Below are 24022 nucleotides of genomic sequence, written 5' to 3' on the forward strand. Positions count from 1 at the left end.
TAAAACCAGTATAGAGTATGCTTGTGTTGAACCAATACTGCTTATGGGATGTGTAAAAAAATACGCGTATATATATTTAATGCGGAGTGACAGATATGGGAAGAAGGCATGTTGTCTGCTTATTCAGTTTGTTGCACAAAAATTAGGTGAACAATATAATGCATACAATTCCTCCTGGGTGCAGCAGCAGCAGCAGCATCCTCTCACCGAAGTTGCAGAGCTGAGGGCGCGAGTCGAGCTGGGTCGGAGGTGGAGAGAGAGGTGAGGCCGGCGTGCAGCGTGCCTGCCCACAGATCGTTCACATCGTCCACCTGCACCTGTACTCGGTGTACACCCACACCCCCGCGACGATCAGCCACAAGCTTCAGGCACGGCAAATCGACGCAGGCGCTCCCAGGGCGATCAGTGGAGCGTTGTAACATCAGCTATAAATCTTGACTGAAAGTTTTCGTGACTGCAGGGATTCATATTCTTTGGGTCTTTCGGTTAATTCACGTAGATAGGTTGAAATAATTTTTTTTGTTATTTTCTTTCAACCTACCTACGTGACTTTACCAAAAGACCCAAAGAATATCAGCTACAGTGAGATAAAAAAGTATTTGATCACCTGCTCATTTTGTACGTTTGCCCACTGACAAAGAAATGATCAGTCTATAATTTTAATGGTAGGTTTATTTGAACAGTGAGAGACAGAATAACAACAACAAAATCCAGAAAAACGCATGTCAAAAATGTTATAAATTGATTTGCATTTTAATGAGGGAAATAAGTATTTGACCCCCTCTCAATCAGAAAGATTTCTGGCTCCCAGGTGTCTTTTATACAGGTAACGAGCTGAGATTAGGAGCACACTCTTAAAGGGAGTGCTCCTAATCTCAGCTTGTTACCTGTGTAGAGGTGTAATTGTGTATGGGCGCGGATGGCTAACAAACACAAGGGGCGTGGTTAGGGCCGTACACAGAGGAGGTGCTCACACCGACGTCCGCACCTGCATCCCCCACGGGCCCCTCCCGGGGGCCGAGTACTATAAAAGGTGGTGAGCCGGAGTGCTCGAGGTCGGAGTATCAGCTTTAACCAGCGAAGACTGAAGACCAGCTAGCATAGGCCCCGGAGCTCCCCTGGCTCGCTGTCCTTGTCAGGACCGACCAGGGCAAGCCGGTGGCGTGGCCCCGAGAGCCCAGACTCAGGGTGCCAGAATCCCAGCTTGACCAGGGCTGGGATAGGTAGCCTCCCTTAGCTCCGTAGTGGAGGACTTGGGCTTAGGTTAGCGGGGTTAGATGTTGTGTCTCCCTGTTAGTTGAGTAAAGGGGACGTTAACCCCTTAAGTACTGTGTGTACCTGCTACTGTACACAAGTTGGTGTTAATAAATAAGTGTGCCTCCGATCCCGTCGTCAAGCCTCCTGAATACTTACTACATCTGGTGTCAGAAGTAAAACGTTCAACGATGGACACACGAGGGACGACACGTACCAGGGAGTCGGAGATGGAGGACACCGCGGCCGAATCGCCACCAGAGATGGCCGAGGTCGGATCGGAGCAGCCGGGGCCGAGTACACCCGCGCTGCTACGACAGGAAGGGGGGGGATGCGTCGGCCGAGGGACTTCGGCTGGCTCACTCCCGCCTGGCGGAGCTGCTCTACGCTGCGGCCGCCGCGTTGGAAGAGATCACGCGGCTGGGGGCTAGAGGGGCTGCGCGGGACGACGACAGCAGCCGACGCGCGGCGACAGTTCCCGCCACCCCGACGCGGCTCGAGGTTAAATTTCCCGCCGTCACTACAGTGCGAGCAGAGGGCGGGGCCGGCACGCGTCAGGTGACTGCTGAGGGCCAAGCACGAGCCGTGACATCATCAACACCGGCCAGCGCGTCAACAACAGAGCGACCGGCGATGCCATGCTCGCAGCCCGCCCACACTGTAACGTCTGCTGGGAACGACGGAGCGCGATCCGCAGCCACGGACGTCGCGTTACAGCAGCGACTTCCGCCTCTCAAAGAATTCGTGGGCGCGGACGGAGACTGGGGCGGCTTCAAAAGGCGGATCATCGCTCATCAAGAGATGGCGAACTGGACGGACGCCGAAGCACTACGCGCGCTGCCGGCGATGCTGAACAACGACGCCCTGGCTACTCTCACCTCGGCGCCTAAGGAAAAGCGCGCCACGCTGCACTTGGCGCTGCAGCTGCTGTCAGCTGTCTATGGCCCGCCTTCGGACTGCAGGCAGCTGTTCCACGATCGGCATCGGGGCGCCAACGAATCGCCCCTGGCCTTCCGGACGGCTCTCCTGGCCCTGGCGAAGGCAGCTTTCCCGCGGATGGACGAGGAGGGAGTGGACGCTATGGTGGCTGAAAAGCTGCTGCTACTCGCGGATGAGCTGGACGTCGCCGTCTTGGCTCAAGACGACGCAGAGATGTCGTCCTCGCTGGTCGCGCGCCACATCCACGGGGGCTTGCGGTCCCTGCGTCGCAAGGCCGCCAAGGGGGTGGCCGGCCATGCCATGGCGGCCACCACCCTCCCATCGGAGGAGGTCTGCGGGGTGGAGCGGCGGGGGGAATGGAGATCGGCGGCACCACAGGCTCGGAATGGACCAAGCCGCCAGGAGCAGCCCAGGCCATCTCGGGCGCTCACACGCTGCTACAACTGTGGCCTTCAAGGCCACGTTGCTTCAGGGTGCCGGGCTCCCCGCCAGCGCGGGGCGACACCTCGTCAGGACGCCGCGCCGTCTCCACCCAAGCTCCAGCAGAGAAATACGGCGAGTCGTGGCACCTCACACGTTTGGCCCATGCACACATCCAACACACACTCACGCGCTCAACCGAACAGGGCTCGCAAATCGACGGCCGTTGCGCCCGATTGTTCTGAAATGCGGCGAGCACTCCAACCGGGTCAGTGGTCGGAGCTCGCCCATCGTGTTGTTGCAGCGTCGGCGGGATCGTCGGTTGTGGTCGGTCATATTGATAAGGTAAAGGTGCGGATTTTAATTGACACAGGAGCGTCGGCGACCATTATATCTGATTTGATCTATAACATTCTTCCCGTTCAAAGTCGTCCCTTGCTCCCCGTTGACGTGCCATGCTATGCTGCTAACGGGGGCTCGCTAGGCATCATTGGCCAAATCCGCGCCAAAATTTGCATTGGAGACATTAAATTATCCGGCCCTGTTTTGGTTTCCTCCTCACTGGCGGTTCCGTGCCTGTTGGGGACGGATTTCTTGGCCAAAATGGCCATTCGTATCTTGATTGACCAGGGGTGCAGCGAGCTCCCGTCGGGTCGGCGCGTAACGTTTTTGTCTTCCCCCGCCACGGGGCGTCAGGCGTTTGCAACCGTGCAGGCGCTCGTGGCAAAAACTGTGCGCGTACCCCCGGGGGCTCAGATGCTCGTCCCTCTTAGGTTGCGTCGGCCGTTTGCTGAGGGGGTTGCGGATTGGGGGGTCTTGTTGGGACCATCTCGGGCCGGGGTCAATGGCCCCAATTTGCTAGCGGCTCAGACCATGGTGAAAGGGGATGGGGACCCCTTCATTGCAGTCCTTAATGTAGGATCACGAACGGCCGTGGTTCCTCAAGGGACCGTGCTTGCACACGCAACGCCGGCACCCTATGAGGAACCACTCGTGGGTCAGGTAACCACCGATCCTCCGTCGCGACCGCATTCGGACTGTGATGACGGATGGTTGGATGCACTTTGCGCGGGATCAGTGGACCTGTCCGACTCGCAGCGTGCGCAGCTGCGAGTTCTCCTGAAAGAATTTGCCGACGTTTTTAGTCAACACAAATTTGATATTGGTTGTACTAAATTGCTGCGACACCATATTGACATGGGTAACAGCGCGCCAATCCGCCAAAATCCCTTTCGGCTGAGTCCCGCCGAAAAGGATCATGTCAAATCGGCCGTTGATGACATGCTAGCCACCGATATAATTTCCCCTTCCAACAGCCCGTGGGGCGCGCCGATCGTTTTGGTGAAAAAACACGACGGCTCACTGCGGTTTTGTGTCGACTTTCGGCGATTGAACAAAATTTCTGTGGCAGATGCGTACCCGCTTCCTCGAATGGATGAGTCGCTCGATGCCTTGGCGGGGGCGCGATTCTTTTCCACCCTCGATTTACTTTCTGGATTCTGGCAGCGTCCTCTGGATGACGAATCAAAACCTAAGACTGCTTTTTGTACACCGCAAGGTCTCTTCCAATTTAACCGCTTGCCGATGGGCTTACATTCTGCGCTGGCAACTTTTCAGCGGTTAATGGAACTGGTCTTGGCAGGCTTGCAATGGGATTCGTGTTTAATTTACTTGGACGATGTCATCGTCTTTAGCAAATCCTTCGAGGAACACCTCCAGAGGTTGCGTGCTGTTTTTCTCAAAATGCGGGCTGCCAATTTGAAATTTAAACCGCAGAAGTGCCATTTGCTCCGCGAATCGGTGCGGTATTTGGGTCACATTGTTGGGCGCTCGGGGATATCCACTGATCCCGCCAAAACGGAATGCGTCAGCTCCTGGCCGACTCCCACCTCGGTGGGAGAGGTCAGGAGTTTCATTGGGTTCGCGTCGTACTACCGACGGTTTGTGGCTGACTTCGCTACGATCGCGAAACCATTGCATGCCTTGACGTCCAAGGGAGTCAGGTTTCATTGGGGGCCGGAGGAGGAGGCTGCTTTTCGCGCCCAAGTAACACGGGCATTGGGGGCGTGCTGTCCCAGCTCATTGGGGGCGTAGAGCATGTGGTGGCTTACGGTAGTCGGGTACTGTCTCCAGCGGAACAACGGTACTGCATTACCTGTCGGGAATTATTGGCAATTGTTTATTTCATTCAGCAGTACCGCCCGTATCTGTACGGTCGGCGTTTCACCGTCCGTACAGATCATGCGGCTCTACAGTACGCCCTGCGGGTTCAACAACCATCGGGCCAGTTGTCTCGATGGTTGGAGATTCTCCAGGACTACGACTTTGTCACCAAATATCGTAAGGGCGTCCGCCACACGAACGCTGACGCCCTGTCGCGGTTGCCACCCACTTCGGAGTGCGCTTGCCTCTTGGGTTCGGGGCGTTGTAGGCCCCCGAACGTCACCACCGATTCGGTCCTCGTGGCCGCCGCCGATGCGCCTTCGGCTTCAGGTCCTATCGAGCAAGAAGGGAGGGATTCGTTGCTGGGGTTGTCGGTCACGGAGTGGGGACGCCTCCAAATGGAGGACACCTCCCTCCTCGCTCTGCGCCGTCGCACCGGGGGGGTTGGTCAGGGGGTGGCGAACGTTGACTCGTGGGGGTTGTTCCAGGGTCTTTTAATGCACTGGGACGGAAAATCCCGCCGCCAACGGCTCGTGGTGCCTGCAGCATTAAGGGGTAAGGTAGTATGGGCTGCTCATGAGCGGCTCCTGCACTTGGGGGTTCACAAGACCTTTGCCACGCTCCAGCTCGATTTCTTCTGGCCGGGCATAGCAAAGGACGTGGGAGATCTCCTGGGGTCGTGCACGCAATGCGCGCAGCGGAAGCCACCAGCAAGGGGGTCCAACCCTCTGCTGCAGTCCATAAAGGTTTCCCGGGTTAACGAGCTCGTTGCTCTTGATATTCTCGGGCCATTTCCCGCTACACCCAGGGGAAATAGGTATTTGTTGACAGGGGTCGAATACTTCACGAGATGGCCTATGGCCTGGCCCCTGGCCAACCAGTCGGCTGCAGCCATCGCGGAGGCCTTTGTCCAGGGCTATGTCCTCGACAAAGGTGCTCCGGAACGGCTGCTGACTGACCAGGGTAAGAATTTTTCGGGGAAACTCCTCCGCTAGGTGTGCGACCTCTTGGGTACGGAGAAAATTCGGACCTCCCAGTATCACCCACAAACTGACGGGATGGTGGAACGGCTGCATCGGACCATCACGTCCATGCTGTCCCAGCAGGTATCGGAATCCCAGACAGATTGGGACCTTCGCATTGCCGGTGTGTTGCAAGCCTACAGGATGGCTCCCCATGCGGCCACCGGATTTTCCCCTTTCTTTTTAATGTATGGCCGCGAGGCTAACCCCCTGTGACGACCCAGCTGAAGCTCTCGGCGCCTCAGGCGAAGTCTACATTGTCCGAACAAGTTAAATTTAACATCGGCAAATTATCTGAGGCGCGGGAAGCGGCCGTGCAAAATTCTGAACTCCGCCAGAAGGCGAACGAGAGGCTTCGGCTGGGGCGGGTACATGTGTTCAAATGGAAACCAGGGGACAGGGCATGGTTGCACTGTCCCCAGGTGCCGCTGGCGACCTCGTCAAAGTTGGTACGGCCGTGGCGGGGGCCCGTGGAGGTCGTACAGGTCTTGCGGCCGCAATGTGTACGCGTCAAATGGGGGAGGCGTCGGTGGTACGTGCACCCCTCAAGGTTGAAACCGTTCATTGCGCCGCCCCGTGGTTCGCACACACACACGCATGGTCAAACGTGTGAGGGGTCCGCCGACTCCCCGACGTCGCTGCTCTCGCCTAACCTGACATCAACTGTTCCATCTCCAGGTGCAACTGGAGTGACGGGTCCACGACCGCCAACCCCCCCCGGGGGGGTCGGGGGTCACTCGGCAGCGAAACCAGACTCTCTCGCACCCAGACCGTCAATAACCGCCACTGAGCATGCCAGGACGGGCCCTTGTGACGGGCCCGCCGCGAGAACGCGCGCCAAAATGCGCAGACTATTGTGAGGTCGGCCGTTGGGGGGCCTTTGCGGACGAGGGGGGGAGGCGTCCGGAGAGCGTGTATATATGTTGGTTTTGCGGAATGGGGTATTTATTCGGGGGGGTGCGCCGGGTTATTTTTTTTTCTTTCTCTTTCTTCTTCTACCTGTTTCCTGTTGTTGTTGTTGTTATGGTTGTCATTGTTCTTGTTAAAATTACGCGAGGCACACACGGTTTTGGGGAGGGATGCACCTTTATTCTGATTTTGTTGCAGCCGGGGACGGCTGCGAGCTGTACAGGGGGGGGTGATGTAGAGGTGTAATTGTGTATGGGCGCGGATGGCTAACAAACACAAGGGGCGTGGTTAGGGCCGTACACAGAGGAGGTGCTCACACCGACGTCCGCACCTGCATCCCCCACGGGCCCCTCCCGGGGGCCGAGTACTATAAAAGGTGGTGAACCGGAGTGCTCGAGGTCGGAGTATCAGCTTTAACCAGCGAAGACTGAAGACCAGCTAGCATAGGCCCTGGAGCTCCCCTGGCTCGCTGTCCTTGTCAGGACCGACCAGGGCAAGCCGGTGGCGTGGCCCCGAGAGCCCAGACTCAGGGTGCCAGAATCCCAGCTTGACCAGGGCTGGGATAGGTAGCCTCCCTTAGCTCCGTAGTGGAGGACTTGGGCTTAGGTTAGCAGGGTTAGATGTTGTGTCTCCCTGTTAGTTGAGTAAAGGGGACGTTAACCCCTTAAGTACTGTGTGTACCTGCTACTGTACACAAGTTGGTGTTAATAAATAAGTGTGCCTCCGATCCCATCGTCAAGCCTCCTGAATACTTACTACACCTGTATAAATCAATCAGATTCCAAACTCTCCACCATGGCCAAGACCAAAGAGCTCTCCAAGGATGTCAGGGACAAGATTGTAGACCTACACAAGGATGGAATGGGCTACAAGACCATCGCCAAGCAGCTTGGTGAGAAGGTGACAACAGTTAGTGCGACTATTCGCAAATGGAAGGAACACAAAATAACTGTCAATCTCCCTCGGCCTGGGGCTCCATGCAAGATCTCACTTCGTAGACTTGCAATGATCTTGAGAACGGTGAGGAATCAGCCCAGAACTACACGGAAGGATCTTGTCAATGATCTCACCGTCAAACATGGAGGTGGAAACATTATGCTTTGGGGGTGTTTTTCTGCTAAGGGGACAGGACAACTTCACCACATCAAAGGGACGATGGACGGGGCCATGTACCGTCAAATCTTGGGTGAGAACCTCCTTCCCTCAGCCAGGGCATCGAAAATGGGTCGTGGATGGGTATTCCAGCATGACAATGATCCAAAACACACGGCCAAGGCAACAAAGGAGTGGCTCAAGAAGAAGCACATTAAGGTCCTGGAGTGGCCTAGCCAGTCTCCAGACCTTAATCCCATAGAAAATCTGTGGAGGGAGCTGAAGGTTCGAGTTTCCAAACGTCAGCTTCGAAACCTGAATGACTTGGAGAAGATCTGCAAAGAGGAGTGGGACAAAATCCCTCGTGAGATGTGCAAACCTGGTGGCCAACTACAAGAAACGTCTGACCTCTGTGATTGCCAACAAGGGTTTTGCAGAGGGGTCAAATACTTATTTCCCTCATTAAAATGCAAATCAATTTATAAAAATTTTGACATGCGTTTTTCTGGATTTTTTTAGTTGTTATTCTGTCTCTCACTGTTCAAATAAACCTACCAATAAAATTATAGACTGATCATTTCTTTGTCAGTGGGCAAACGTACAAAATCATCAGGGGATCAAATACTTTTTTCCCTCACTGTATAAACTATTTATATTTGACCAGATAAGGCCCACTGTGGACCCGTGTGTTCTAGATTCATAGAATGCTAACAGCAGACAATGACGTCACGCAATATTCAATGTCATGCTGTGATGCAATGATATAATAATACACGCGTTATGTGACTTCCTTAACACCGTGCTTACCCATGGATACTCATATTTCCAGGCCACGGTTGGTAATTTGGTATACAAATAATTAACCGTGTGTACGTGAAACCGCGGTTGTCAAGTCTGCGGTTGGCGAAGGATTCCTGTACTCAATAAGGATTACACATAGAAATGATCGACTTCCTTGGCCATACCAAACTGCACCACACTGGTCAATGCAGGTTGGTAAAAGAAGAGGCCCAAGACGAGTTCAGGTATCACTCAACGCTGAATTTGCTGTGGCCAAAAATCTCATTCAGGGCAATGGGGTTCAAAACCGCTGCATATTGAAGATGAATCCCTGCAGTCACGAAAGCTTTAAATCGAAATTGTTGTTATTATCAAATTTTAATGTCAATAACAAATATTATTGTTTATACCAGAAAGCCTCATCGAGTCAAAAGACTATTTGTAAGGTGGGTCCTGCCAAGTGTTTGCAGTCGGGGCAGTGTTACAGTGTGTAATGCCAATTGAGTAAATTCAGGTAATTTGACCTGTTACATTGTGTGTTTTTCAACTATGGGAGGAATCCCAGAGATTTCAGAGGAAACCCATGGAGAACAGGGGGAGAACTTACAAACGTCGTATTGATAGACGCCCAAGTCGGCAATTGAACCCAGCGCATTCTTGCTGTAAGGCACCAGTGTTGCCAATGGGTCACCCTGCTGCCCAGGGTGGCAACAGGGTGGATTTAGCATTTCATGTTACAGGCCTTAGTGCACTCGTGTGAATACGCAACACGACGCACCTCAAACAGCTCCCCGGTGCGTAGTTCCGCGGCGCTGAAGAGCAGGCCGTGTGCATAACCATGCAGGCGTAGAGCCGAGCGTCCCTCTCTCCGCAGCACGATGCCTTTCCCACAGCACGCGTGTAGCCTGTGTGCCACGCCCAGCACTGCGCATAGCACACACAGACTCACCATTCACTAACACCACCCCCAGCACTGCACACAGCGCTTCCCATTCACTAACACCACCCCCAAGTCTAGATTTGAAGCTTTCGTGACTGCAAGGATTCATATTCTTAGGTTTTTTCGGTAAAGTCACGTAGGTAAAAAATTAAATTTAATAAAAGCTAAATAAAAATAAAATAAAAATCACGACGTTTCGGAGGCAACACAAGCTTCCGTCTTCAGGTGGAACCATCACAGCACGATTGCTGTATCAAGAGAAATTCCAAGAGACCCGTCCTTGTATATATACTGGTTGAGGGTGGGAGGAGCCAAGGCAGGCACCTGGATCGGAGTTTTGTATTATTATTATTGTGAGGTTGGTGCGGCTGAGGCCGCTGCTAGGAATGAGCCTTTGTTGTGTAGACTGGTTGAACTGGGAGGTACAAGAGTTGTTAAGGTGCGGCTGCTGTAAAGGTGCGGCTGCTGTAAATGGGACTGAGCCTTTGTTATGTAGATGAAACAGCCCTTTGCTATGTTGCTGGGTGGGTAAAACTTAAAGCAGGAAAACCAGTGTGTGAAAAAAAGAGTTGTTAAGGTGCGGCTGCTGTAAATGGGACTGAGCCTTTGTTATGTAGATGAAACAGCCCTTTGCTATGTTGCTGGGTGGGTAAAACTTAAAGCAGGAAACCAGTGTGTGAAAAAAAAGAGTTGTTAAGGTGCGGCTGCTGTAAAGGTGCGGCTGCTGTAAATGGGACTGAGCCTTTGTTATGTAGCTGAAACAGCCCTTTGCTATGTTGCTGGGATTAATTCTAGATTTGCCAAATATGTGTGGTAAAACTTAAAGCAGGAAACCAGTGTGTGAAAAAAGAAGAAACTGTACGGTAACTGAAGAATAGTGCCTGTCAAATAAAATGGTCCAAATATGTGTAGTTAAATCTTTTTTGCGTGGTTAATCACATCTTTCCAATGATTACTCAGTTTGTACCCATCATCACGGCTGAAATTATGTCTGTGTTTGTATATTTGGATGGCTTCGTGTACAAACCTTTGATGGTAGCCAGGAGGTTTGCAGAGTACCTTGGTCTCGGAAAAGACAATTTCATGAGAGCCCACAGCGTTGTAAAAATGATCGGCAACGGCGGAAGAATCAGTTTTGCCGCGTTTCAGATCTAACTTGTGCTCGCGGACACGATCAGAGATATGACGTTTCGTTTCTCCAATGTAACAATCACCACAGCTGCAACTCAGTTTGTAGACTCCAGGGTATTGTAAGTCAGTAATGACATCTTTCACAGATGGAATTAGATCATGGATTTTATGTACTGTACTGAATCGGACTTGGATCTTATGTTTGTTTAGAATTTTGGAAATCTTTTTGATTCTTCCGCCGTTGCCGATCATTGCTACAACGCTGTGGGCTCTCATGAAATTGTCTTTTCCGAGACCAAGGTACTCTGCAAACCTCCTGGCTGTTTCATCTACATAACAAAGGCTCAGACCCATTTACAGCAGCCGCACCTTTACAGCAGCCGCACCTTAACAACTCTGGTACCTCCCAGTTCAACCAGTCTACACAACAAAGGCTCATTCCTAGCAGCGGCCTCAGCCGCACCAACCTCACAATAATAATAATACAAAACTCCGATCCAGGTGCCTGCCTTGGCTCCTCCCACCCTCAACCAGTATATATACAAGGACGGGTCTCTTGGAATTTCTCTTACTTGATACAGCAATCGTGCAGTGACGGTTCCACCTGAAGACGGAAGCTTGTGTTGCCTCCGAAACGTCGTGATTTTCATTTTTTATTTTAATTTTATTAATTTGAATTTGAATTTTTTACCTACGTGACTTTACCGAGAAAAAACCTAACAATATACCACCTCCAAGCACTGCACACAGCAAACACAGCACTCACCATTCACTATTTGGTCAGATAATTACACGGCCTAACCCAAACATAAGTTATGAACCAAACAAAACGAGGTCATTCTCATTGTCGTGGCCCGGGGAGCACCGCGTTGGTCACTCACAGCGCGGCGAGTCCTCGGGCAGCGAGAGGTGAGTGACCACGCTGCTCGACAAGCTGTTGTCCACCACTCCACTGGAGGCCGTGACGCTCACTTGGGCACACTGGCCATAGAGGTCGACCACCGCATACACCTCTACACACACAGACACATAAAACGATCAAGTTCCCCCATATAGTCTTAACAGACTGTTGGGGGCAAGTGCTGTAAGCAAGCATCTCTTCACACACAGACAGGTTTAGAAAAAGTCTGCGCTGTCACAACTATTAACACATGCATAACAATAGAGAGACAAAGGCAGAGCGGTAAGCATGAAGAGAAGCAGCCAAGCAAAGACAGATTGAGACACAGAGATGGCTGTGGAAATTCCACATTCCCACGAGGGGGCCAACCCTGCCACACAGCTGGTGGTGGGGCCGACAGCAGTGCAAGTGTGAGACACAAAAATGTGTGGCGGGGTTGGCGAGTCGCACCGGCAGGGAGGCCCGTGGCGGCGGGGCCCTGGTCCACGCCGTTGATAAAGTAGTGCAGCGCGCCGTGGCGGGAGCGCAGCATGCCGATCCGTGAGCCAAACCCCAGGCGGTCCAGGTCGCTCCCGTAGCTGTTGCACACCGTGTTACCATCACGCATGATGGCTGTGCCACTACACGCGCACACACACACGCAAACTCGCCTTTCACATCCTTCACCTGCTGACGCCGCTGCCTCCACTACTGGTGCTGTTCATGTCTCACCAACAAATGTTTCAACGTGGCCCAGCGGTAGCGCTTTTGCTGCTTGTTGCAGAGGTTCGACCCGGCAGCCACCCTGGCTAATACCGCGGGTGTATTAACCATACTGTACTACGTGCCGTCTGCTTCGCAGTGGACAATTAAGATCTCCTGATGCCATTCGGAAAAAGATGAAGCCGCTGTGTGCCAGCATCATGGTCCAATTTGCCAAATTCGAACAATTACCTGCAAATTACTCAATTGGGATTACAGATAGCAAAAATCATCACCCCCTACTGGCAGACTAGTGCGTGCTTGCAGGCCAGATGCAACGTGCCCAAAGGGACAACTGCCACTGGGGGTGCCCTCTCAAATGTGTTGAGAAGAAATGCAAATAGCTTATTGCGTGTTAAGCGCTCTGATATTATCCGGCATAAAGAAAGCTCTATCAAAAAAACATCTCTTTATTACATCAAATGTTTTTCTACATCCTTGGTACTGGTAGGAACCTCCTGGTTAAGCCAATCCACAGGGGATTATTGTGTCCGTCCGTCGTGCATCCAAAAATGGGAGGGGTGGGGCTGGGTGGAGAGGGGAGGGTGGGGAGGGGCTGGGTGGGGAGGAGCTGGTCACCCCGTGGTGCCCTTATAAAACTCAACGTTTAACCTACTCACGCCGGCTTGTGCCCGCCCTCACAGTCGGGCATATTTGCGGAATACACCATGCCGCCGTTGACCCTGGCCATTGACCGAGCAACCCAACGTTCCTACCAGCTCCCTCCACAGGAATGTGTTTAAAAGGGGCCAGTGTACAACAGTATGCCATGCTAGCATTTCAGAATACCAATCCTGTATACCAGCAATTTACAGTAGTCGCTTGTTCTTCTCAAAGGATACGTTCCGGAGATGCTCGTGAATAGAACATTTTGCGGAAAATGATATTGGCCTACGGAAACCTAGATTTTTTAAAGAATTACATAAATAACCTATTAAATACATGAAGATTATCATAACACAACAAAATTTATAAATATTATGAATAAATATTAAAGTATCTCATCACTTTATCTCACTCTCTTTTCTCTCTCTCTCGATGCAGTCGTGTCGAGTTTCAGATGTGATTCGTGGATAGCCAAAGTCGCAAGTTCTCGAATAACGAGGGAATACTGTACTATGATGCTTCCAAAGAGGTGAAATCGCAGTGAAGTTGGGCTGCAGGGCAATATTTTGACTTTTACTCATCTAAATACAGGAGGGTCATACCAAGTTTTTGCAGTAGGGGGGGTATGTTACTGTGTGTAGTCTCAATTGAGTAATTTGCAGGTAATTTTTCATGATTGGGATCTTTGGCCAATACCAGTTACATTGCTACTCTTTGGTTCTTTCGATAAAGTCACGTAGTTAAAAATAAAATAAAACAAATCACGACGTTTCGAGTATGGATTCCTGCAGTCACGAAAGCTTCAAACAAGTTACAATGTTTTTCTTTCTATGGGAGGAAACTGGAGAACCCGGAGGAAAGCCACAGAGAACAAACCCCACATAGGAAGGCACCCAAGTCAGGAACTGAACTCAGGCCCTTCTTGCTGCGAGGCACAACTGTTCTCACTGCGCCACCACCCTGCCGGTCAAATATTGGTGGGAATATTTTTTGAAGGCAGTTAAGCAGCGGGGCACAAGTCATAGCATTAGCTGGGTGCTGGCAGTGGTGCACACCTCTTATCCAGCACTGTGGAGGCGAGGGTTGGTGGATCGCACACAATTTGTAAAACTCCCTTTCCTTGGGTGTCCAGGAGGAGCCATGCCCTGGCACGCCAAGAGAGGGCAGTACAAATCGGACTCCATCTATTACATCCGTAAGGGACAGAGTGTTTCCCCTTGCTTGGGTGGTTTTCTCCCACATGTAAACTCATTAATTGGCTGATAACACCTTCGTATATAGACGAACATGGAGCTTGGGCAAATGTTGGCGCTAGCTCATCGTGTGGCTGCCTTCCTGCTAGTCCGTGGTTCTGCGTGCCTTCTGAGTCATTTTCTCTCTCCATGAGAAAGAGCGAACATTGCATGGAGTTATAAGTTGAAGCAATAGCGATAATTATTATGAGCGTGCACTTATGCTCTAATGTGGGTATTTGCAAACTGACACCTTTACCTCAGCATCCAGGTGTCATGGTCGATATCTGTCATTGTGTTTGGAAAGTGGAGCTCCTCGGGAAGAATTGCAGTGACACCTGCATCACACAACACCACAACAGACAGGCACAAGCTAACCAGGCACAAGAAATGCGGACGACGCACAGTTGCTCTTTAACACCAATCACGTTTTAAAAACAATGAACAGAACAATGGGCAACATATCATGACAAATCAAGTAATGTAAAACGAGGTTTCTGCACAACGTGAGATAATCAGTAAATAAAGTATTTCCTTTGCTCATACCGACTTCTATGGAGCCAGACCATCTGTCCACCATCTTCTCAATGACAATCTCAAACAACTCTCCGTCCCGGAGCGGTCTGAGCACACAACCAACAGCACATGAGCACAGGATTACAATTGAACACAAGATCCAAAGCATGGCCAACATCAGAACCGAATGCCCCAAATAGCTCAAATGGTTTTCATGTTGCCAGTCCGCAGGTCACTTGGCAAACACCCGGTGGGTCACGTAACAACGCACAACATCTACGCCGCATGATGCTCAGCTCCGCGGTGTCGCACCGGTTCGTGATGACGATGGCGTCGTTGAACTCGGCACGTGGGTTCTGGCGCAGGGCAGTGCGACCGCCGTTGGTGATGACGGCGTTGGTGCCGTGAAAGTGAGCGAAGACCAGGTCACACCGCGCCGGACCATTGCCGCAGTCGCACAAAGAGAGCGGAGGGGTGCACGGGGTGGGGTGGGTGTGCGTGTCGGACAGATCGTCCGGCAGTGGTGGCATGTCTAGGGAACAAACAGCACATGGATGTCACGTGAAACCTACAGCATTAGTAGTAGCAGCAATAGCAAAAAGCAGTTCTAAAGAAATGTTTTCAATTTAGATTTAAAAGTGCAAAGCTCCAGTGGCTACCTCACGGGCACTGCAAGATCCAACCATATCCGTCCAGTGCCCGCTGAACTGCATTGGCTTCCGGTTGCTGAACGAGTACATTACGTCGCACTCATTACGTACACAAATGAACCACAATACCTTGCTGATCTCGTCAAGGAGCATAAACCATCACACAAACTCTGGTCATCCTTGCAGCGGCTTTTGGCTAACCATCGAACAAAGATGGTCAGTGCATCGCACACTTTCAGATGCGCTTCTGTGGCCGTGTGGATTGCTCTTCCTTCCAATATTAGTATGTATGAACTTATTTCGCACCATACGTAGCCAACCCTGCAAATCGGAGGTTCTACCAAAATGTGCTTCAATCTCGAGTTCAAAGTGCATAGCTCTAGTGGCTTCCTAATGTCGGAAGGGAAAGCATTCCACAAAGCCGCAGAAGTGCATCTTAAAGCGTGCGATGCAAGTGACTGTCTATGTTCGATGGTTCGTGAAAAGCCGCTGTGAAGATTACCATAGTTTGTGTGGCGGTTTATGCTCTTTGACGAGATCAGCAAGGTATTGTGGTTAATTTGTGGCAAGGACTTTGTGTGGAATGAGTGCGACCTTATAATGTAGTAGTTCAGCAACCGGAAGCCAATGCAGCTCAGCGAGCACTGTATGGATATGGTCAGATCTCGCAGTACCTGTTAGGAAGCCACAGGAGGTACACACTGTTAAATATAAATTTGAAACTCATTTCTTTAGAACTGCTTTTTGTGTTTAGTTTGTTGTCCAGCCCCTGCACCTTTAATTAGCACGGTTGGCTACATGTGTATGCTGATTAGTAATCACACGACGCGTAAACACACTACAACACTAATCAAAAGTGATATTTGTAATAGCACCAATCAATTCACATCGCGATTTGAGCGACTGGGTGGCAGCGTGGGAACACTTGTGCCTCACAGCAAGAAGGGCTTGGGATCGTTTACCCAGGAAAGCCTCATTGAGTCTCAAGACCCTTTTATTAGGAGGATCACGCCAAGTTTTTTCAATTGGGGGCGCTTGCTACATGGAATCCCAAATGAGTAATTATCAGGTAGTTTTTCTATGATAGGATGTTTGGCCAATACAAGTTATATTTTACGTGTTGTTAGCTTTGGGAGGAAACCAGAAAATCTGGAAGAAAGTCATGCAGAACAGGGGTACAACATATAAACTTCACACAACCCACAGTTGGGAATCAAACCCAGGCCTTTATTACTGTGAGGCACAATTGTTACCACTGCGCCGCCGGTCTTGACGCACTAAAAGCGGAACACAAAGCACGGGCAGAATACCGTGTGTGGAGTCAAGGATGGTGGCTTGGGCCGCCTGCCCATAGAGGTCGAGCACGGCGTACACGCATGGTGGAACCCCAATGACTGCGCGGCCCTGGTCCTCCCCGTTCACCAGCAAATGGAGTGCACCGTCCACATGGCAGATCACTCCCACACTGTCCCCCGCCTGCACAGAGGCACACACACACATACATCAGCACGCACACCCACAAACCACACAGGCACACATCTGCACGCACACTCACAAACCACACACGCACACATTAGCAAGCACACTTACAAACCAGACACGTCAGCACGCACACTCACAAACCAGACACGTCAGCACGCACACTCACAAACCACACACGCACACATCAGCACGCACACTCACATCAGCATACACACCCACAAACCATACACACACGTCAGCACACTCACAAAGCACACATGCACAAAACAGCAGGCACACCGACAAACCGCAGACACATCATCACGCACACTCACAAACCACACACCTCCGCACACACTCACAAACCACACACGTCAGCACACACACTCACAAAAAACACACATGAGCACGCATACTCACAAACCACACACACATCAGCACGCACACCGACAAACCACACACATCAGCACGCACTCACAAACCACACACATCAGCACGCACAGTGAAGTCCCAGAGTTCAACCTTCCATGGAAAACTTGGACAACTCCCAATCGCTTGAGGACAAGGGCCAGGGAAGATGTGGCCACTTGCTCCAGAAGTAGAACATGAGGAGCATCCCAAATTGTGACTGTGGCCACTACCCAAGCCAGACAATCGCCCCATGTAATGAACTCCTGCCCTGAGAAATCCATTCCCGGTGGCATCGCGACCACTCACCCTGTCTCAGCTGAAGCCGTTGAATAGATTGCTAACCGCGACATCAAACTGCTTCCCCCAGCCATACAAAGAAGAAGCAGAGGTCTCACTCCAAATCAGTCGAGCGGCATTATATTTTCATCGCCTGCGTAACACTGTGTGGAAGCTAGATGGCCTGTCGCCCCATACAAGGTTTTGGATCTTCTTGCAAAACGTGAACCCCTTTAAAAGGAACATCTGCACTGGTTCTAAACATTCAAGCTGGCCTGCCTACATTTAATCCCGGGTTTAACCGTACAGGTTCTTATGAGCTCACAAATCTTTCAAAGATTGGACACAAAGCCATCAGTGAGCTCCTCCGGAAGGTGAGGCTGCGTTGGCTGGGTCATGTCACCCCCATGTCCAGCCACTGCATACCCACGCAGCTTCTATTTGGTTGGATAGAGGAATATAAACAAACATGGCATGGGCTAGAGAAGAGACGTGCTAATGGGGTACACAGGATGTCCACCTGAGGACTGCTGATGACTGGTATCAGTGGTGTCAATATCAGCCTCTGTGAAGCAGTCTCGTGGAAGACAGTTGGAGGGCAGAGGAGGCACAACAACAGTGGAAGGCAGAGGAGCGACGCTCACGAGCGGAGCGCCAGGTGGCTAAAACGTAGCAACTTGGCACAATGGGGAGCACAGGTGGTGCATCTGTCAGTCATCTCCGGCAGTTAACCCATAATATCTGGGTCTGTCCTGTCACCATCTGTCAGTGAGCCTTCAACACTTTAAGTGGCCTAAAAGTGCACTTAACCTGACACAAGCGCTGTGGTGGCATCATTGCCACTTTGTGGCGAATGGTGGCTGTTATTGTAATTTCTGTGTGTGTGCCAGTGCTCATGCATATGCAGTCATTAATGGATACATGACTTGTGAATGTGCATTCAAACCCGCAGGCGATCCAGGTTATGCCCATAGTCGTCCAGAATGGTGGTTCCGTTGTGCATCACTCCATTCCCAGTCATCATCCACGTGCCTGTACACCAAGCAATACATAAACCCATTTTCCATTGAACACAAGGGGCTGATTAAACCAGAAGTAAATTAACATATCTCACTTATGTACAGCCCATTACAGTGTATAGGAAGGCATACACGTTGAGTCTCAAAAACGAGTAGAGAAAATGTTCCAACAAACCCACATACAGTCTCCCATCTAATTCACAATTTTATGCTAAGCAGTCAATTCTGTATATAATTTCCCTTGCAGTTGTATTTGTTAAATATCCTTGTGTTTCCATATTCGTGTAATAATCACCATAAATATATTTACATTTCCTGCAACTGAACTTGACTTTGGTTTTAAAAGGAATTTGTCCGGGCCAACCTTTATAACTGGACTAGCGGGAAGTACCCAGCGTTGCCTGTGCGAAAAATATACTTCAAAACTTCTCTTAAAAACCTTACATATACATACACAAATACTAAGCTATTGTGAAAGCCCGGCGTGCAGTTTGTCCATTTGTCCATCAACAAAATTATAAGTCAAAAAAGTTATAGAAAGTGGGGGGTAAATAGTTGATCTAAAAGGTTTCCGAAAATTGTCGACCCCTCCGCCACCCTCCAAAAAGATTTTTACCCCCGCGTAGGCATATATACCTAAACACCCGACATACAATAGAGTAGTATCTAGTGACTCTATAGCAGTATCTGACTCTACAGTAGTATCTGGCTCTACAGTAATAACTACTGACTCTGCAGTAACGTAGTGAGTCCAACTAAGTCGTAGACGTTGTCTTGGGAGCAACACGTTTTATTCAACTCTTAGCACAACATACTCCAGGCTATTAACACAACTTACTCTCGGGTGGTGACCACCCAGCTAACCACGCTACGGCGGAACTAGACACGGTTCCACTATCCCGGTCTGGACCACAAGCTGGGTCCCGGACCGCGTGGCTGGAGGCTTCTTCAAGCTTGACGTGGATCTCCTGCCTCTCCAACAGTAAGAACCCCGAGCCCCTCACAGGGCCCCCCTGATATCGGGCCGGTCTGGGGCTGGCTCCGCCTCTCGCCCCGCCCACCTTCTCGATCTCTCTCACCCTCGCCCGAAGGCTCTCGAGAGTTCTTCCCGGACCACCCATTAGCCCCTTCCACCGGTGGCCCCCCTCCAGTATCATCCGGTCACATGCCCCCAACGTAACCCCAGCTGGCTGACACTTTCTCGCTCTCTCAACGGGAGCCCGCACTGCACGCTGTGTGTGCGTGGCCATCGTGCTTAACCAGCGCTCACCCAAGCCCCCATTAGGGCTGGTACTGCACCCCATGTCCGGGGTGTACACACAACAGTATACATCCCGCCGTGGCCTCACCAGCCCAGTACCACACAGTGACTTTCCCAGTCACTACAGTCGTATTTAATGACGATAGTAGTACCTACTGAATCTATAGTGGTATCTATTGACTTAATAGTAGTATCTACTGACTATAGTAGTAACTACTAACTCCATAGTAGTATCTGCTGACTCTATAGTAGTATCTACTGACTCTACAGTAGTATCTGCAGACTCTATAGCAGTATCTACGGACTCTATAGTTGTATCTACCGACTCTGCAGCAGTATATACTTACTATAGTAGTAACTGCACACATTGGCGTGGGAGGGGGAGAAGAGGACATCACACTTTGCAGAATTACCTCAGCGTTGTGCGTCTTTTTTATTTGCATTAAAGCGAATTATATTTTTTCCCCGCCCTCACCAATCGCGCGTGTGCGTTGCTATGGGAGCCACGACGTTTCGTGCACGCGAAGATGCGCGCTCAGTGTAGTAAAATAATAATTTATAGTACTAAATTGTCAATTTAACTACTTTAAAGTTAGAAATGTAAACCCCAGTTTGTGAGTTAAAAGCGTCGCAAGTTGCGTACACAAACAGACAGACGGAGACGCAGACAGATACAAAATAACTTTTATAGGTAAGAATTTAAGTACTTTAATAAGTACAATAATAATTTACCTAAATACAATTTTACATAAAAGACCCATTGGCATTGTACCGTTTAGCCATGTTACTTAGGGGGAAAACGTTTAACGTGCTACATGTAAAGTTTGCACACAATAACCCTAATCTTTATAAACAATATAATTATATATTTTTTCAGCAATTTAATGATAAATGAAAAGAAAACTTTTATCATAACCTGATAAATTAAAATGAAAATAAAACCCAACGCGCGGTGGAAAAAAAAACTTGCGCTCACGCGCCAAGATTCAATTCTTTAAATCGAGCAAAGGAATCGAAGGTTGTAGATTTATTTAGAATCGGCCTATTCCCGATTAATCGATACCACAAACGCTATCGATTCTCGCCAGTCCTGTATGCGGGTTGACGCCACACACTTCATGGTCATTTCCCCCCCCCCACCCAAAATACAAAAGTCTATTTTTATACTTTTAACATTGTGTACAATATGGGAGCTATCCACATGCCAAATTTCAAGTTTGTCACATGTCGGGAAGTATGCTAAACATTTCGAACAGACACCGGGACTCGGATTCACCACGCCCGGCCGCCTTTGTCCTCCCAGTGGCAATGTTCACACACCACACGAGTTTGTCGCTTGAGGCTGAGTCGACCTAGGGGAGGCCCAGGACCGGTTCAAATAATCGTCACCGGTGGCCGTGAGCGGGAATTGAACTCGGGTTACTGGGTTCGTAGCGCAGCGTGCGAATCGCTACGCAGTCGCTGCCCCCCACACACACAGGATAAAGACAAAGATCCCCCGTGTAGCCTGAGACTGTAGGGGGCAAGTGCTGTTAGCGAGCACCTATGAAGGCCGGCACAGCCAGCACCACGCTCGGCCGCCTTTGTCTCCCCAGTGGCGATGTTCACACACCACACCAGTTACTTGTTTGAGGCTCAGTCGACCTAGGGGAGGCCCAGGACCGGTTCAAATAATCGTCACCAGTGTAGGCCATGAGCAGGAATCAAACTCGGGTCGCCGGGTTCGTAGAGCAGCACGCTAACCACTACACTACCGCTCCCCCCCCCACACACACGCGTGCGTCCATAAGTACACATACACGTGCTTGCTGCAGACACACACAACTTTCAGGGTGCGTACGGCAGTAAACGACTAAAATAATAAACCAATGCTGCACGAAGAACGCCTTAGACCTGCAACACATTTGTATTTCACTTTACCCGCGGAGGGTTGGGGATGCGTGACATGAGCACACACTGCGTTACGCTTCTGCATACGGGTCACATGACAGATGTGACGTCACAGCTCACTTTCCGTGCAAAATGTATGCATTATTGCGCCCCCCCCCCCCAGCCTGGAAAGTACCCACATGGCAAATTTCAAGTTTGTTGCATGTCGGGAAGTTCGCTAAACATTTTGAACAGACACACATTCACAAATTTCCATTTTATATATATAGATTCATATAACTGGATATGTATTTAATTGATAGTGAATTGTGATGGTGCACTGTTTTTTATTTCCTCTGTAATGCAGTTATTGGACAACTATGAAAAAAGAGCTTCATAGCTCATCAGATTCCTCCAGTCCAAATAAAGAATCTGATTCTGAGTCAGTTGCTTTTGCTCCAATTTCTATTTGTTTATTTTTGCTCTTACTTATATTTTGGTTGTTTTTGCTCCGAATTCTATTAGCTTTATTGTTGTACTTCGTTCTGTTGCAATTGCTTTGTCAGTTTCATGACCCAGACGACACTGACAAATGAGTCTCTGCCTGTGTCTCTCCAGTTCTCACCTGGTTAAACAAAATACACGCTTTAAAAAAAAATGTATTACGCTCGTTTGGACTGGAAAGACTCACTGGGTCTCAAGATTTTTTTTCAGGAAGTTCTTGCAAAGTTTTTTAAAGAGGGGGCAACGCTGATTTGGATCATCCCAAATGAGTAATTTACATGTCATTTTTCAACATTGTGACGTTTGGCCAATACCAGTTACAATGTATATTTGGTTTAGCTTTTGGAGAAAATAGGGGAAAACCTGGAGGAACCCATGCAGAACAGGGGGTGAACGAACATGCTGAACATACGCAGAAAGGCGCCCAGCCCAATTCAGCAATCAAACTCAGGCCCTCCTTGCCGCGAGGCAGAAGTGTTGCCAATGCGCTGCCGCCACCCTGCCGGCCGACCACGGTGGCCCACGCGAGTGAATGGATGCGCGCGCACACACGCGTACCAGAGCGCATGTTGGTCATGGTTGAGGGCAGCGCAATGCGCACGGGCGAGTGAGTGGTCACGCCAACCTCGATGGAGCCCGCCCACTTGTCCACCATGCGGTCGATGCGCACTTCAAATCGCTCTCCCGGCCTGAGCGGTCGGTTCGAGAGAACCACCCCGTGGTTAAAATCTTCCAAGGCACTGTGGGTACAGCAGGCATGATAAAAATGGAACAAATTACGCAAATCAAATACACAATCATAACTGCAAACACTGCACTACATAGCAATTACAAACATATTGTCATTAATTGAAGTGCACAGAGAGGAAAAGCAGGCGTTACATTAACAAAATAAATTAGCAGGAAATTCACCCCCTTCCCATATCTGTCCATCCACAAGAAAATTTTATATTTTACACATCCCATCGGCCACACAGCCTTCTGAGAGTGCATCATTTCCAGAAGCATTAGTTCAACACAAGCAAACTCTGGACTGGTATTGGTATTTAGTCTTATCAGCAATCAAGTTTGTTTGCACCAATGCTGGGTGAACTGCCAAATGTTGACTTAAAGCTTTCGTGACTGCAGGAATTCATACTCTTTGAGTCTTTCGGTAAAGTCACGTAGATAGAAAAATTATAAAAAAAAATGTACGTTTCGATCGCAACACAAGCAATCATCTTCAGGTGAAAAAATTAGTGAGAGAGCTGCTGAAACAGGATGTTATATCATATACCGAAAGATCTAAAGAGTATGAACTGCCAAATGTGTATAGGTAAGGAATTTAAATCATAGTTAGAGGTCGGGTGAGCCCATTTTCCTTCTGGGTTAATACAATAAGCACTACTTTGTGGGAACAAGGCTTTGTATCTTCACATGGCTGTGTGGATGCAGCCATGGTCATCCCACAGACAGGCTGGCCCCACTATAGGAATGTGGGATTCTTATTTAATTGAGCCTAAAATCAAATTATGTTGAGTTTCTGCAGCTGGATGAGACAAGAAGCAAGCAGTAGGACTAAGCCAGGGGCGGTCCAGTGGTAACACTCCTGTCTCACAGCAAGAAGTACCTCGGTTCAACTCCCAACTGGGGCACCTTTCTGCATGGAGTTTGTATGTTCTACCCCTGATCTGCATGAGTTTCCTTTGGATTTTCCAGTTTTTTCTCATAGCTGAAATAACGTCCAATGTAACTGATATTCACAAAACATCCCTATGGTGAAAAATTACCGATAAATGACTACATTGGGATTACACACAGCAACATCGCCCCATAATGCGGAAACTTGGCAGGACGCTCCTGTACAAGACTCCTGAGGCTCAGTGAAGATTTCTTGCTATAACCAAGTGTAAATCATTAAAAACAACGAATTATGGTTTCCAAGG

At 49.8% G+C, this 24022-nt stretch overlaps 1 protein-coding gene across 1 annotated transcript in view; it reads right to left on the reverse strand.

Annotated features, from left to right (window-relative positions):
• NEURL4 (neuralized E3 ubiquitin protein ligase 4) overlaps positions 1–24022 on the reverse strand; it is an 82374-nt gene that overhangs the window by 43092 nt on the left and 15260 nt on the right. Inside the window, exons 10-19 of the mRNA XM_078871207.1 lie at positions 22656–22837; positions 18391–18476; positions 16607–16772; positions 14959–15178; positions 14677–14753; positions 14390–14468; positions 12002–12171; positions 11532–11663; positions 9358–9503; positions 208–317 (exon numbers count right to left, since the gene is read on the reverse strand). Coding sequence (XP_078727333.1) covers positions 208–317; positions 9358–9503; positions 11532–11663; positions 12002–12171; positions 14390–14468; positions 14677–14753; positions 14959–15178; positions 16607–16772; positions 18391–18476; positions 22656–22837 — 1368 coding nt within the window. The remainder of the gene's footprint in view (positions 1–207; positions 318–9357; positions 9504–11531; positions 11664–12001; positions 12172–14389; positions 14469–14676; positions 14754–14958; positions 15179–16606; positions 16773–18390; positions 18477–22655; positions 22838–24022) is intronic.

Source organism: Lampetra fluviatilis, chromosome 32 (assembly GCF_964198595.1).
Source record: "Lampetra fluviatilis chromosome 32, kcLamFluv1.1, whole genome shotgun sequence".
Classification (NCBI taxonomy): domain Eukaryota; kingdom Metazoa; phylum Chordata; class Hyperoartia; order Petromyzontiformes; family Petromyzontidae; genus Lampetra; species Lampetra fluviatilis.